Below are 17109 nucleotides of genomic sequence, written 5' to 3' on the forward strand. Positions count from 1 at the left end.
AAACAGGTGTCGGTGCATCACTGCACGCGAGTCCTGGGAAAGATGGTGGCTTCTTACGAAGCAATTCCTTTCGGCAGGTTCCATGCCAGAATCTTTCAGTGGGACCTGTTGGACCAATGGTCCGGATCGCATCTTCAGATGCATCGGCTAATAACCCTGTCTCCAAGAACCAGGGTGTCTCTGCTGTGGTGGCTGCAGAGTGCTCATCTTCTAGAGGGCCGCAGATTCGGCATACAGGACTGGGTCCTGGTGACCACGGACGCCAGCCTTCGAGGCTGGGGGGCAGTCACACAGGGAAGAAACTTCCAAGGACTATGGTCGAGTCAGGAGACTTCCCTACACATAAATATTCTAGAACTGAGGACCATTTACAATGCCCTAAGTCAGGCAAAACCCCTGCTTCAAAACCAGCCGGTACTGATCCAGTCAGACAACATCACGGCAGTCGCCCATGTAAACCGACAGGGCGGCACCCGAAGCAGGACGACGATGGCAGAAGCCACAAGGATTCTCCGATGGGCGGAAAATCACGTGTTAGCACTGTCAGCAGTGTTCATTCCGGGAGTGGACAACTGGGAAGCAGACTTCCTCAGCAGACACGACCTCCACCCGGGAGAGTGGGGACTTCATCCAGAAGTCTTCACACTGATTGTGAATCGTTGGGAACGGCCACAGTTGGACATGATGGCGTCCCGCCTAAACAAAAAACTAGAGTGATATTGCGCCAGGTCAAGGGACCCTCAGGCGATAGCGGTGGATGCTCTAGTGACACCGTGGGTGTACCAGTCGGTTTATGTGTTCCCTCCTCTGCCTCTCATACCAAAGGTACTGAGAATAATAAGAAAACGAGGAGTACGGACAATACTCGTGGTTCCGGATTGGCCAAGAAGAGCGTGGTACCCGGAACTTCAAGAGATGATCTCAGAGGACCCATGGCCTCTGCCGCTCAGACAGGACCTGCTGCAGCAGGGGCCCTGTCTGTTCCAAGACTTACCGCGGCTGCGTTTGACGGCATGGCGGTTGAACACCGGATCCTAAAGGAAAAGGGCATTCCGGAGGATGTCATTCCTACGCTGATTAAAGCCAGGAAAGATGTAACTGTAAAACATTATCACCGCATATGGCGGAAATATGTTGCTTGGTGTGAGGCCAATAAGGCCCCAACAGAGGAATTTCAGCTGGGTCGATTTCTGCATTTCCTACAGGCAGGAGTGTCTATGGGCCTAAAATTAGGCTCCATTAAGGTGCAGATATCGGCTCTGTCGATTTTCTTCCAAAAAGAACTAGCTTCACTACCTGAAGTTCAGACATTTGTAAAAGGAGTGCTGCATATTCAGCCCCCTTTTGTGCCTCCAGTGGCACCCTGGGATCTCAACGTGGTGTTGCATTTCCTAAAATCACATTGGTTTGAGCCACTGAAGACCGTGGATCTTAAATATCTCACGTGGAAAGTGGTCATGTTATTGGCCTTGGCTTCGGCCAGGCGTGTATCAGAATTGGCGGCTTTGTCATTTAAAAGCCCTTATCTGATTTTTCATATGGATAGGGCGGAATTGAGGACTCGTCCCCAGTTTCTCCCTAAGGTGGTATCAGCTTTTCACTTGAACCAACCTATTGTAGTGCCTGCGGCTACTAGTTACTTGGAGGATTCCAAGTTGCTGGACGTAGTCAGGGCCTTGAAAATTTATGTTTCCAGGACGGCTGGAGTCAGGAAAACTGACTCGCTATTTATCCTGTATGCACCCAACAAACTGGGTGCTCCTGCTTCTAAGCAGACTATTGCTCGCTGGATTTGTAGCACAATTCAGCTGGCGCATTCTGCGGTTGGACTGCCGCGTCCTAAATCAGTTAAAGCCCATTCTACAAGGAAGGTGGGCTCATCTTGGGCGGCTGCCCGAGGGGTCTCGGCTTTACAACTTTGCCGAGCTGCTACTTGGTCAGGGGCAAACACGTTTGCAAAATTCTACAAATTTGATACCCTGGCTGAGGAGGACCTTGAGTTCTCTCATTCGGTGCTGCAGAGTCATCCGCACTCTCCCGCCCGTTTGGGAGCTTTGGTATAATCCCCATGGTCCTTTCGGAGTTCCCAGCATCCACTAGGACGTTAGAGAAAATAAGATTTTACTCACCGGTAAATCTATTTCTCGTAGTCCGTAGTGGATGCTGGGCGCCCGTCCCAAGTGCTGATTGTCTGCAATAATTGTACATAGTTATTGTTCACTATCGGGTTATTGTTAGGAGCCATCTGTTGAGAGGCTCAGTTATGTTTCATACTGTTAACTGGATATGGTATCACGTGTTGTACGGTGTGATTGGTGTGGCTGGTATGAGTCTTACCCGGATTCAAAATCCTTCCTTATTGTGTCAGCTCTTCCGGGCACAGTATCCTAACTGAGGCTTGGAGGAGGGTCATAGTGGGAGGAGCCAGTGCACACCAGGTAGTCTAAAAGCTTTCTTTTAGTTGTGCCCAGACTCCTGCGGAGCCGCTATTCCCCATGGTCCTTTCGGAGTTCCCAGCATCCACTACGGACTACGAGAAATAGATTTACCGGTGAGTAAAATCTTATTTTTTTGGGTTTTTTTGCAGCTGCAATTGCGAAAACACATGGATCTGGAAATTTATCCTGGATCCTGGGCGTTTTCGCACAAAGACTGTCACATTTTTCCCATTGAAAAAAGGGGCAGTAATTTTGTCCCTGGGGAAAAAAAATCAGGCAAAAAAGCCTGTGGTTGTTTTTTTTTTTCTGCGGATACAGGTTGAGTGTCCCATATCCAAATATTCCGAAATACGGAATTTTTGGAGTGGGAGTGCGATAGTGAAACCTTGTTTTCTGATGGCTCCAGGTACACAAACTTTGTTTAATACACAAAGTTATTAAAATTATTAAAACCTTCAGGCTATGTATATAAGGTGTATATGAAACCTAAATGAATTGTGTGAATGTACACACACATTGTTTACTGCACAACGTTATTAAAAATATTGGCTAAAATTACCTTCAGGCTGTGTATAAGGTGTATATGAAACATAACTGCATTCTGTGCTTAGACCGGGGCCAAATCCTGTCTGATTTGGCTGCGGAGCACGTGGATAATTCGACAATCCATGTGTTTTCTGACAAGTCGGGAATTCCCAACTTGTCGGGGGGAAAAACAGCCCCTATTGAATAGGTCGGAACCCCTTCCGACCTAAACCTTTTGGAAACTGCCATCTTTCCGACAAGACTGCAGCTTCCGACACTTATTGAATACACCCCTAAGTGCTAGTTCCACACATTTGACACTCACTACTGTATACTGGTTTCTCTAAAACTATGAGCCAACCTCTTCAGCCATGACCAAGTTTTCTGACCTGTTAGTGGAATGTGTTTCACTTTTATTCAGGGTTGGCTGGTTTAAAGCAAATGTTTTTTGTTTGTTCTTTAAAAACACTTTTTATTTTTATTTTGTTGCGACTGCAGGCACGGTGCCGTGACATATACTAAAAAAAAAAAAGGGTTAATGGTCCGGTTCCCCACTGACAGGACACTGAGCTCCTGAGGGAACCATTCGCAATCCCCACCATGGCGAGTGTACATTCCTGCAGCACGCTGCCACCCCTAACAGAACCAGAAAGAGTGGTGAGTGCTATACCGGCGTACCGGTTAGCGAGTCGCCGGCTATTATGGCGGCATAAGGCTGCGTCTCCAGGCTCAGATCAGCATTGATGCACCGCTATGAGGGGTGAGCTGAGCCATTTTTAAACAACTACCCACACTGGCACAGCGCTTACAGGGGCACTGACCCATTGTTTAGCACCAAAATCACCTCAGCCAGTATAAAAAAAAAAACTGGAAAGACCGTGCGCCATTGAAGGGGCGGGACTTCACTATGAGCGGATCCAGCAGCTCTCCAGCGCCATTTTCCTTCTACAGCTTACACAGACGGACTGGCAGGGGAGTGCAGCTCCTCCACAAGGACTCCAGATTACCTCAGTGGTACCAGGGGGTCATAGCAAGGGGGGGAGCAATATTAGAATACTAAGCCCTATTAACGGTACTTAGTTTGTGACCCAGCTAAGCTTGGCATTAGCTATAAGGGCGCTGTGTGGCTGGTTCCATTATACTCTGTGTCTCCCTAGAGGGCTCCGTGTGGGTTAACTGTGCTTTTCACCTTTCTCCTGTGTGGGTGTGTTCTTTCATATTTTACAATGTCAAAGGAGTGTGTCTCATGCACGGTAGAGTGTTTTTCTTCCCCAGGGGGATCACTACAGTGTACTCAGAATAGTACACAGTCTCAGGCTAGTGGGTCCGAACCAGTATGGTTGGATTCATTAAAAGGAATGATCTCAAATATTTCACATAAAAGAGACGCAATACTTAAGACCAGTGATGGCTAACCTTGACACTCCGGCTGTTGTTGAACTACACATCCCAGCGTGCCCTGCTACAGTTTTACTATTTGGCCATGCTAAAACTGATGCAGGGCATGCTGGGATGTGTAGTTCAACAACAGCTGGGGTGTCAAGGTTAGCCATCACTGCTTAAGACATTCTGTGGATGACCTGATGTAGAGATTCAGTGCCCATACCAGCGTCTCAGACCCCTACCATTTGTCCACAAAAGCGTACACTGGCCAAATCCTGCAGGCTGACACTGATGACGATGTATCAGATGCAGAGGAGGGTGAGGTGGATTCGGGAGGGGATGCAGTTCTGTCACAAGGAATACAGGTCCTGATAGAAGCTATTAGAGACGTCCTGCTCATTCCTGACAAAGAGACAGGGGAAGATGAGGTATATTATGTTAATGTAAAAAATAAATCCTCTGCTACTTTCCCTGCATCCTTAGGAATTCAATTCCCTATTTGAAACAACTTGGCTTAATCCTGACAAGAAGTTTCAGATCCTTAAAAGGTTACTGGCATCCTTCCCTTTTCATCAGGATGGTAGAAAAAATGGGAAAACCCACCGATTGTTGATGCATCAGTATCACAGTTGTCACGTAAGATCATCTTACCTGTTCTGGGGGCAGCCTCCTTAAAGGACACGGCTGACCGTAAGATTGAGACCACTCTCAAATCTCTACATAGCTGCGGGGGTGGCCAAAAGACCCTTTATAGCTTGTGCATGGATCACTAGGGGTTAGATTCCTTACCCAGAGAGGAGATAGTATTACTCCTACAGCATATACAGAACTCTGCAAATTTTATGGTGGAGGCCATAAAATAGAGAGGCTTGCTCCATGCATGCACCACGGCCATGGCACTGTCAGCACGCAGGGGCCTATGGCTACGTCGGTGGACTGCGGATGCTGATTCCAGGAAAGGTGTGGAAAGCCTACCATTCACAGGTGAGGCCCTGTTTGGAGATGAACTGGATACGTGGATATCTACATACCTTCCTTCCGCAGGCCCCCCAGCTAGGAAGACCTACTCTGTAGTCCTTTCGGACAGCAAAATTTAAAAATAAAACCAAAGGCAATAGAAGTAAACCCAGAAAACAAGCAATTGCAGGTTCACAGGAACTGAACTCGGGTTCTGTTTCCTCAAAGCCTTCAGCTTTGGACCGCACTGCCCGGAAGACAGGCAGGTGGGAGCCCGATTAAGAGATTGCAGTCACATATGGGTAACATCAGGCCAGGATCCCTGGATCAAAGAGCTCATCGCCCAGGGGTACAGACTGGAGTTTCAGGAACTCCCACCTCACAGATTCTTCAAATCAGGCTTACCTGCTTCTCAGGAGGAAAGTATAATTTTACAGGATGCAATTCAAAAACTGGTACAGACTCAAGTCATTGTTCCAGTTCCCCCTCAGCTACAGAACAAAGGTTATTATTCCAACCTGTTTGTGGTACCGAAAGACCCATTTTAAACCTCAAGTCACTGAACCCGTATTTACGGGTGTTCAAATTCAAGATGGAGTCTCTGAGAGCGGTGATCTCAGGTCTGGAGGAAGGGGAATTCTTGGTGTCTCTGGATATCAAGGATGCGTACCTTCATATCTCAATCTGGCCGCCTCATGAGGCTTATCTAAGGTTTGCATTACAGGACTGTCACTACCAGTTCCAGGCCCTGCCATTTGGCCTCTCCACGACACCGAGGGTGTTCACCAAGGTAATGGCAGATGCAGTGAACATAATCCCATACCTGAACGATCCGCTGATAACAGCACCATCCAGGGAATGGATGTTGGACAACATTGCCCTCTCAACTCAACTGCTCCGGGATCACGGGTGGATTCTGAACCTACCAAAAGCTCACCTGGAACCAACACTGAGGTTTCCGTTCCTGGGGATGATACTGGATACGGAGGCACAGAAAGTATTCCTTCCATTGGAAAAGCCATTGGTAATCCAGTCAATGGTGTGGGATGTTCTAAAACTAACCTGGATATCGGTGCATCCATGCATTCGCCTTCTGGGAAAGATGGTAGCTGCTTATGAGGCGCTGCAGTACGGAAGGTTTCACGCAAGGTCCTTCCAGCTGGATCTTTTGGACAAATGGTCCGGATCGCATCTCCACATGCACCAGTGGATACGTCTGTCGCCAAGAGCCAGGATTTCTCTTCTGTGGTGGCTTCAGACTTCTCACCTGTCAGAGGGCCGAAGGTTCGGGATTTAAATTGGATTCTGCTAACCACAGACGCAAGCCTCAGAGGTTGGGGAACAGTCATCCAGGGGGAACCTTTCCAAGGAAAATGGTCAAGTTAGGAAACCAATCTTTCAATCAGCATTCTGGAACTAAGGGCCATATACAACGCCCTTCTACAGGCATCACATCTTCTTCAAGATCAGGCCATCAAAGTTCGGTCGGACAATGTGATGGCGGTAACGTACATAAACCGACAGGGCGGAACGAAAAGCAGAGCTGCAATGTCAGAGGTAACGAGGATTCTTCTCTGGACAGAAAGACACGCTGTGGCGTTGTCCGCAATCTTCATTCCGGGAGTAGACCACTGGGAAGCAAACTTCCTCAGCAGACACGGCCACCACCCAGGAGAGTGGGTCCTTTACCCAGAAGTGTTCAGGTGCTTGACACGTCGGTGCGGAATTCCACAGATCATCATGGTGGCCTCTCGTCTCAACAAGAAGCTCAGGCGGCATTGTTCGAGGTCGAGAGACCCACAGGCAGTGGCGGTGGACGCTCTGTTGACTCCATGGATTTATCAGATGGTTTATGTGTTTCCACCACTTCCATTGATCCCAAGAACTCTCAAAAGAATAAAAAGGGAAAAGGTTCATGCAGTTCTCATTGCTCCGGATTGGCTGAGAAGGGCTTGGTACGCGGATCTATTGGAAATGCTCCTGGAGGATCCGTGGCCTCTACCTCTTTGAGAGGATCTTCTGCAACAGGGGCCGTTCGTCTATCAAGACTTACCGCGGCTACGTTTGACGGCATGGAGGTTGAGCGTCAAATTCTAGCCCAGAAAGGCATTCCGGGGGGTAACGTCTAAACATTACCACCGTATTTGAAGAAAATACGTCTCTTGGTGTGAAAACAGGAAATTTCCTGGAGTGGCGTTTCAACTGGGACTTTTTCTGCAGTCAGATGTGGATGTGGGCCTACGCCTGGGCTCCATAAAAGTCCAGATTTCGGCCTTATCCATTTCCTTCAAGAAACAGTTGGCTTCCCTCCCTGAGGTTCAGACATTCTTGAAAGGTGTTCTGCACATCCAACCGCCCTTTGTGCCTCCCACGGCACTTTGGGATCTCAACGTGGTGTTGCAGTTTCTACAATCTGAATGGTTTGAGCCTTTACAGGAGGTTGACGTAAAGTTTCTAACGGGGACGACCATCACACTGTTGGCCTTGGCTTCTGCAAGACGTGTGTCTGAATTGGGGGTGTTGTCTCATAAGAGCCCCTATTTGATTTTTCATGAAGATAGGGCTGAACTCAGAACTCGTCAGCAATTTCTTCCAAAGCTGGTGTCTGCGTTTCATATCATCCAACCTATTGTGGTCCCGGTGGTTACCGACACCTCTACTACTTCAAAGTCCCTGGATGTTGTGAGGGCTTTGAAAATCTATGTGAAGCGGACAGCGCGTAACAGAAAATCGGACTCGCTGCTTGCTCTCTATGAGCCCAGTAAAATTGGGTGTCCAGCTTCAAAGCAGTCTATTGCTCGCTGGATCAGGCTTAACATCCAGCATGCTTACTTTACAGCAGGTTTGCCGGTTCCTAAATCTGTACAGGCCCACTCTACTAGGTCGGTGGGTTCTTCCTGGGCGGCTGCCCGGGGTGTGTCGACTTTACAGCTCTTTCGAGCGGCTACTTGGTCAGGTTCAAACACGTTTGTTAAGTTCTACAAGTTCGATAGTTTGGCCTCTGAGGACCTTCAGTTTGGTCAATCAGTTCTGCATGAACCTCAGCACTCTCCCACCCGGTTTGGGAGCTTTGGTACGTCGCCATGGAACAAAATGGACCTCAGATTTTAATTACCTACCCGTAAATCCTTTTCTCGTAGTCAGTAGAGGATACTGGGCGCCCGCCCAGTGCGTCGTGTGTTCCTGCACTGTTACTTGGCAAAGTATTGTTGTTGGTTCAGCTGTTGCTGTCCCTCGTCAAGTTTGGTTAGCATGGCTTTCCTCTTGTTTGTGTGTGTGCTGGTTCGAATCTCACCACTGTCCTTTAAATCCTTCTTTCAAGGTATGTCCGTCTCCTAAGGCACAGTTTATAGACTAAGTCTGGTAGGAGGGGCATAGAGGGAGGAGCCAGCGTACACTATTGATTTCTTAAAGTGCCCAAGGCTCCTAGTGGACCCGTTTGTACCCCATGGTACTAAATGGACCCCAGTATCCTCTATGGACTATGAGAAAAGGATTTACCGGTAGGTAATTAAAACCCTATTTGTTCTATTTGTCAAAACTGTCTTATTGAATGTAGGTAGCTGATCTACAGCAGGGTTTCCCAAATTCAGTATGGAAGGCGCACTAACAGGTCCAAGTTGTTTACATCACACTGATGGAAGCACTAATGACGTCACCTGTGCGTAAGCATAGCTATCCTTACAGACTGGACTGTTAGGACTGTGAGGATTGAGTTTCAGAAACCCTGATCTACAGGGATAAAACATTACTGAAGTTATGGTTTTTATAGTAATTTCATTTGATTGACAAATCTCCAACCAGATTCATATAGTAGACTGTTATTGTTAAATCCTAATGTAAAGATTTATTTATACTAAGAAATGTTCTCTTCTGATTGCAGTTGACGGCGAAAGACTGGTGTTTAAATCTAGCAATGTGACCTGTAAGGAGATGGTATCGAAATTCAGTGCTGTCTGTGCATGGAAAGACCTACAGGCAAAAGACAGTGTAAAGAAATAGACTGCAATAGATCTGCTCCCAATTTATAGGTTTCCAGATGAGAAGGAACAAGGGGCCGTTACTGCATTTCCTATTTATTACCTAATATCTTCCTGTCTTTCACAAATTCCAGTTGTAATACCGCATCTACAAGACTAGAACCATCCCAGATATACTACAACCGCCCCTCACATAAAATCTTGTCTTCAGCTGCTAAACATTTATTTTTGTATTGAAATAATTTATCAATATTGTAAGTTCTCAAGGATCCCGTAATATACCAGCACTTAAGAGAATCTGTATTTTAAACAGTCAGGATAGTGAAAAGTTTAAATATTGGGTTGGTACTGATTACTGAGGCCCGAGCCAGCCATAGCGGGAATTCTTGGTGCGTGGTGCCACGAAGGTTAATGTTTTCCAGAGCAAGCGGTGAGGCCCGTAAGATGTCACTGCAGCCCTGGGAAAGACTTTTGCTTTCTGTAAAGGAGATTGCTGCTAGGTAAGCGCCAATAAAGAACAAACATTACTGATACACTGTACAGTGACAATCTCCTGAAATATCCCTTGGATGAATATGAGTCAGTCAGATATTAGCAGTGATGTCCCTTTATGTCACCCACCTGAGTTCAAGCTGGAACAATTGATTATTGGGCTCTTGTGATACTGTATTTGTGTTTTCTAAATAAACATGCTTGATGAATTGTTACTTTTTTATTTTATGTCATTGGTTTTTACGGTGCTCATACTTCCAATAGATTGTGTGATGTCGCGAAATAGAACGTGAAGACTGTGGGGTGTATTCCATTTTAGTCGGAACTGCCGTCTTGTCGGAAAGACTGCAGTTTCCGTCTTTAGGTCGGAAAACTGTTCCGACCTATTCAATAGGCCTCCCGTTTTTCCGACTTATTAAAAAAGTCGGATAGGCATTGTCGAGAACGGACAAAGGATTTGGCTGCTAATTGAATGCTCAAATGTCAGATCCTTTCCGTCGGAAAGTATCCGACATCAATTGAATACACCCCTGTGTCGGTGTTATTCCCAGTTAAAATAGGTAACTGTTACATTCTAACCATTAACTGAAGGACTCCTCCTATCAGTGGTGGTTTCCCTGGGTATACTGGTATATTGGGGCTCTCACCATTTGGGACAATGGAAGTAGTCCTAAAAAAATTAGATTTCCAACCTAGACTGTGGGCCCGAGCAGGTGGTTGCACTTGATCTTATTTACTTTTATGCCCATACAGTTCACTGGACTATTTTCTGAGACTCCACAAGAATTGGCCCATTGGCACTTTCTTGAGTATTCTGTTTGGAGACGTTTTAGATTAGATAATTACAGACCAGTAACGCATGAATGTACTCCCTTGTAATATGTAATGTACGTTTGTTGTAGTGCAGTAGTATAGTACATGGAACCTGTGCTGGGCACAGATACATTTTTCTTTTGTGTTCTTAATAAATAAAAAGGGATGCGATGCTACATTAACAGTTTCTTATATAGAGCAGCAAATTCCGTTGCGCAGTACAGTTGTACACAATGATAAAACTGGGTAATCACAGTCATGGAGGTAGGAAGGCCCTGCTCACAAGCTTACAATCTATAGGGAAATATGCATTGATAGATGCTATCAATTGCATAGTTGTCCACTAGATTGCAAAGGTTCTTGGTGGGCTGCCTGATATCACATCACAGCAATGATGAACCAGGGTCTGAAGGAAGAGAAGGTGAAGAAAGACAATTTAGGGGGTGGGGCCTAATGCAATGAAGCCCCGCCCCATCAGATCTTTGCAAGTCTGCTGTAGCAGCCGGTAATGTGTATATCCTGCTCTTTCCCCCTCTTTCTTCCCCCGCTCTCTGTCAGACACACTTGCTACTCTCTCTCTCTCTCTCTCTGACAGTGTATCCCTCTTCCGGACACTCTCCCTGACAATACCTCTCTCTGACACGGTCTCCCTCTTTTTCCCCCCCTGACACTATCTCTCTCCCCCTGACGCGCTCTCTCTGTGACTCACTCTCTCTCTCCTGCTGACACTGACTCTCGCCCTGACTCTCTCACTCTCTCTCTCTCTCTCGCTCGCCCTGACTCTCTCTCTCTCTCGCTCGCCCTGACTCTCTCTCTCTCGCTCGCCCTGACTCTCTCTCTCTCTCTCGCTCGCCCTGACTCTCTCTCTCTCTCTCGCTCGCCCTGACTCTCTCTCTCTCTCGCTCGCCCTGACTCTCTCTCTCTCGCTCGCCCTGACTCTCTCTCTCTCTCGCTCGCCCTGACTCTCTCTCTCTCTCGCTCGCCCTGACTCTCTCTCTCTCTCGCTCGCCCTGACTCTCTCTCTCTCTCGCTCGCCCTGACTCTCTCTCTCTCGCTCGCCCTGACTCTCTCTCTCGCTCGCCCTGACTCTCTCTCTCTCGCTCGCCCTGACTCTCTCTCTCTCGCTCGCCCTGACTCTCTCTCTCTCTCGCCCTGACTCTCTCTCTCTCTCTCGCCCTGACTCTCTCTCTCTCTCGCCCTGACTCTCTCTCTCTCGCCCTGACTCTCTCTCTCTCTCGCCCTGACTCTCTCTCTCTCTCTCGCCCTGACTCTCTCTCTCTCTCGCCCTGACTCTCTCTCTCTCTCTCTCTCTCTCGTCCTGACTCTCTCTCTCTCTCTCTCGCCCTGACTCTCTCTCTCTCGCCCTGACTCTCTCTCGCCCTGACTCTCTCTCTCTCTCGCCCTGACTCTCTCTCTCTCTCTCGCCCTGACTCTCTCTCTCTCTCTCGCCCTGACTCTCTCTCTCTCTCTCGCCCTGACTCTCTCTCTCTCTCTCGCCCTGACTCTCTCTCTCTCGCCCTGACTCTCTCTCTCTCGCCCTGACTCTCTCTCTCTCTCTCTCTCTCGCCCTGACTCTCTCTCTCTCGCCCTGACTCTCTCTCTCTCTCGCCCTGACTCTCTCTCTCTCGCCCTGACTCTCTCTCTCTCTCTCTCTCTCTCGCCCTGACTCTCTCTCGCCCTGACTCTCTCGCCCTGACTCTCTCTCTCTCGCCCTGACTCTCTCGCCCTGGCTCTCTCTCTCTCTCTCTCTCTCGCCCTGGCTCTCTCTCTCTCTCTCTCTCTCTCTCGCCCTGACTCTCTCTCTCTCTCTCTCTCTCGCCCTGACTCTCTCTCTCTCGCCCTGACTCTCTCTCTCTCTCTCGCCCTGACTCTCTCTCTCTCTCTCTCGCCCTGGCTCTCTCTCTCTCTCTCTCTCTCTCTCGCCCTGACTCTCTCTCTCTCTCGCCCTGACTCTCTCTCTCTCTCTCGCCCTGACTCTCTCTCTCTCTCGCCCTGACTCTCTCTCTCTCTCTCTCTCTCTCGCCCTGACTCTCTCTCTCTCGCCCTGACTCTCTCTCGCCCTGACTCTCTCTCTCTCTCTCGCCCTGACTCTCTCTCTCTCTCTCGCCCTGACTCTCTCTCTCTCTCTCGCCCTGACTCTCTCTCTCTCTCTCGCCCTGACTCTCTCTCTCTCTCTCGCCCTGACTCTCTCTCTCTCGCCCTGACTCTCTCTCTCTCGCCCTGACTCTCTCTCTCTCTCTCTCGCCCTGACTCTCTCTCTCTCGCCCTGACTCTCTCTCTCTCTCGCCCTGACTCTCTCTCTCTCGCCCTGACTCTCTCTCTCTCTCTCTCTCTCTCGCCCTGACTCTCTCTCGCCCTGACTCTCTCGCCCTGACTCTCTCTCTCTCGCCCTGACTCTCTCTCTCTCTCGCCCTCTCTCTCTCTCTCTCTCTCGCCCTGGCTCTCTCTCTCTCTCTCTCTCTCTCTCTCGCCCTGACTCTCTCTCTCTCTCTCTCTCTCGCCCTGACTCTCTCTCTCTCGCCCTGACTCTCTCTCTCTCTCTCGCCCTGACTCTCTCTCTCTCTCTCTCGCCCTGGCTCTCTCTCTCTCTCTCTCTCTCGCCCTGACTCTCTCTCTCTCTCTCTCTCTCGCCCTGACTCTCTCTCTCATCGCCTGACTCTCTCTCTCTCGCCCTGACTCTCTCTCTCTCTCTCGCCCTGACTCTCTCTCTCTCTCTCTCGCCCTGACTCTCTCTCTCTCTCTCGCCTGACTCTCTCTCGCCCTGACTCTCTCTCTCTCTCGCCCTGACTCTCTCTCTCTCGCCCTGACTCTCTCTCTCTCTCTCGCCCTGACTCTCTCTCTCGCCCTGACTCTCTCCTCTCTCTCTCTCGCCCTGACTCTCTCTCTCTCTCTCGCCCTGACTCTCTCTCTCTCTCTCTCGCCCTGACTCTCTCTCTCTCGCCCTGACTCTCTCTCATCGCCCTGACTCTCTCTCTCTCTCTCTCGCCCTGACTCTCTCTCTCTCTCGCCCTGACTCTCTCTCTCTCTCTCTCGCCCTGACTCTCTCTCTCTCGCCCTGACTCTCTCTCTCTCTCTCTCGCCCTGACTCTCTCTCTCTCTCTCTCTCTCGCCTGACTCTCTCTCTCTCTCTCGCCCTGACTCTCTCTCTCTCGCCCTGACTCTCTCTCTCTCTCGCCCTGACTCTCTCTCTCTCTCTCTCTCTTCGCCCTGACTCTCTCTCTCGCCCTGACCTCTCTCTCTCTCTCGCCCTGACTCTCTCTCGCCCTGACTCTCTCTCCTCCGCCCTGACTCTCTCTCGCCCTGACTCTCTCTCGCCCTGACTCTCTCTCGCCTGACTCTCTCTCTCGCCCTGACTCTCTCTCCGCCCTGACTCTCTCTCTCTCGCCCTGACTCTCTCTCTCTCGCCCTGACTCTCTCTCTCTCAGCCCTGACTCTCTCTCTCTCTCTCTCGCCCTGGCTCTCTCTCTCTCTCGCCCTGGCTCTCTCTCTCTCTCGCCCTGGCTCTCTCTCTCTCCCTCGCCCTGACTCTCTCTCTCTCTCGCCCTGACTCTCTCTCTCTCTCTCTCTCGCCCTGACTCTCTCTCTCTCTCTCTCGCCCTGACTCTCTCTCTCTCTCTCGCCCTGACTCTCTCTCTCTCTCTCGCACTGACTCTCTCTCTCTCTCTTGCCCTGACTCTCTCTCTCTCTCTCTCGCCCTGACTCTCTCTCTCTCTCTCTCTCGCCCTGACTCTCTCTCTCTCTCTCTCGCCCTGACTCTCTCTCTCTCTCTCGCCCTGACTCTCTCTCTCTCTCTCTCGCCCTGACTCTCTCTCTTTCTCTCTCGCCCTGACTCTCTCTTTCTCTCTCGCCCTGACTCTCTCTCTCTCTCTCTCTCGCCCTGACTCTCTCTCTCTCTCTCGCCCCGACTCTCTCTCTCGCCCCGACTCTCTCTCTCTCTCTCTCTCTCGCCCTGACTCTCTCTCTCTCTCGCCCTGACTCTCTCTCTCTCTCTCGCCCTGACTCTCTCTCTCTTTCTCTCTCGCCCTGACTCTCTCTCTCTCTCTCGCCCTGACTCTCTCTCTCTCTCGCCCTGACTCTCTCTCTCGCCCTGACTCTCTCTCCTCTCGCCCCGACTCTCTCTCTCGCCCCGACTCTCTCTCTCTCTCTCGCCCCGACTCTCTCTCTCTCGCCCCGACTCTCTCTCTCTCTCTCGCCCCGACTCTCTCTCTCTCTCTCGCCCCGACTCTCTCTCTCTCTCTCTCGCCCCGACTCTCTCTCTCTCTCTCTCTCTCTCTCTCTCTCGCCCCGACTCTCTCTCTCTCTCTCTCTCTCGCCCCGACTCTCTCTCTCTCTCTCTCTCGCCCCGACTCTCTCTCTCGCCCCGACTCTCTCTCTCTCTCTCTCGCCCCGACTCTCTCTCTCTCTCTCTCGCCCCGACTCTCTCTCTCTCTCTCTCGCCCCGACTCTCTCTCGCCCCGACTCTCTCTCTCTCTCTCTCTCTCTCGCCCCCCGACTCTCTCTCTCTCTCTCGCCCCGACTCTCTCCTCTCGCCCCCGACTCTCTCTCTCTCTCTCTCTCTCTCGCCCCGACTCTCTCTCTCTCTCTCGCCCCGACTCTCTCTCTCTCTCCGCCCGACTCTCTCTCTCTCTCTCTCTCTCGCCCCGTCTCTCTCTCTCTCTCGCCCGCGACTCTCTCTCTCTCTCTCTCTCTCTCTCGCCCCGACTCTCTCTCTCTCTCTCGCCCCGACTCTCTCTCTCTCGCCCCGACTCTCTCTCTCTCCGCCCCGACTCTCTCTCTCTCTCGCCCCGACTCTCTCTCTCTCGCCCGACTCTCTCTCTCTCTGCTCTCTCTCTCTTCTCGCCCCGACTCTCTCTCTCTCTCGCCCCGACTCTCTCTCTCTCTCCTCTCGCCCTGACTCTCTCTCTCTCTCTCGCCCTGACTCTCTCTCTCTCTCTCTCTCTCGCCCCGACTCTCTCTCTCTCTCTCTCGCCCCCGACTCTCTCTCTCGCCCCGACTCTCTCTCTCTCTCGCCCTGACTCTCTCTCTCTCGCCCTGACTCTCTCTCTCGCCCTGACCTCTCTCTCTCTCGCCCTGACTCTCTCTCTCTCGCCCTGACTCTCTCTCTCTTCGCCCCTGACTCTCTCCTCTCTCGCCCTGACTCTCTCTCTCTCTCGCCCTGACTCTCTCTCCCCGCCCTGACTTCTCTCTCGCCCTGACTCTCTCTCTCGCCCTGACTCTCTCTCTCGCCCTGGCTCTCTCTCTCTCTCGCTGCCTGGCTCTCTCTCTCTCGCCCTGCTCTCTCTCTCTCTCTCTCTCTCGCCCTGACTCTCTCTCTCTCTCTCTCGCCCTGACTCTCTCTCTCTCTCGCCCTGACTCTCTCTCTCTCTCTCTCTCGCCCTGACTCTCTCTCTCTCTCTCTCTCGCCCTGACTCTCTCTCTCTCGCCCTGACTCTCTCTCTCTCTCTCGCCCTGACTCTCTCTCTCTCTCGCCCTGACTCTCTCTCTCTCTCGCCCTGACTCTCTCTCTCTCTCTCTCGCCCTGACTCTCTCTCTCTCTCTCGCCCTGACTCTCTCTCTCTCTCTCGCCCCTGACTCTCTCTCTCTCTCTCTCGCCCTGACTCTCTCTCTCTCTCTCTCGCCCTGACTCTCTCTCTCTCTCGCCCTGACTCTCTCTCTCTCTCTCTCGCCCTGACTCTCTCTCTCTCTCTCTCCCTCGCCCTGACTCTCTCTCTCTCTCGCCCTGACTCTCTCTCTCTCTCGCCCTGACTCTCTCGCCCTGACTCTCTCTCTCTCGCCTGACTCTCTCGCCCTGACTCTCTCCCTCTCTCCTCTCTCTCTCGCCCTGACTCTTCTCTCTCTCTCGCCCTGACTCTCTCGCCCTGACTCTCTCTCTCTCTCGCCCTGACTCTCTCCCTCTCTCTCTCTCTCGCCCTGACTCTCTCTCTCTCTCTCGCCCTGACTCTCTCTCTCTCTCTCGCCCTGACTCTCTCTCTCTCTCTCGCCCTGACTCTCTCTCTCTCTCTCCTCGCTCCCCTGACTCTCTCTCTCTCTCTCGCCCTGACTCTCTCTCTCTCTCTCTCGCCCTGACTCTCTCTCTCTCTCTCTCTCGCCCTGACTCTCTCTCTCTCTCTCTCTCGCCCTGACTCTCTCTCTCTCCTCTCGCCCTGACTCTCTCTCTCTCTCTCTCCGCCCTGACTCTCTCTCTCTCTCTCTCGCCCTGACTCTCTCTCTCTCTCTCGCCCTGACTCTCTCTCTCTCTCTCGCCCTGACTCTCTCTCTCTCTCTCCGCCCTGACTCTCTCCTCTCTCTCTCGCCCTGACTCCTCTCTCTCTCTCGCCCTGACTCTCTCTCTCTCTCTCGCCCTGACTCTCTCTCTCTCTCGACTCTCTCTCTCGTCCATGACTCTCTCTCTCTCTCTCTCTCTCTCGCCTGACCTCTCTCTCTCTCTCTCGCCCTGACTCTCTCTCTCTCTCTCCCCTGACTCTCTCTCTCGCCTGACTCTCTCTCTCTCTCCTCTCCTCTCGTCCTCCTGACTCTCTCTC

General features: G+C 51.1%; 1 protein-coding gene across 1 annotated transcript in view; it reads left to right on the top strand.

The window, feature by feature from the left end:
- MRPL53 (mitochondrial ribosomal protein L53) overlaps nt 1-9990 on the top strand; it is a 51645-nt gene extending 41655 nt beyond the window's left edge. The window contains exon 3 of the mRNA XM_063923994.1: nt 9187-9990. Within this exon, the coding sequence (XP_063780064.1) occupies nt 9187-9305 (119 nt within the window). The 3' untranslated portion in view covers nt 9306-9990. The remainder of the gene's footprint in view (nt 1-9186) is intronic.
- Nucleotides 9991-17109: the final 7119 nt, after the last annotated feature.

Source organism: Pseudophryne corroboree, chromosome 5 (genome assembly GCF_028390025.1).
Source record: "Pseudophryne corroboree isolate aPseCor3 chromosome 5, aPseCor3.hap2, whole genome shotgun sequence".
Classification (NCBI taxonomy): Eukaryota; Metazoa; Chordata; class Amphibia; order Anura; family Myobatrachidae; genus Pseudophryne; species Pseudophryne corroboree.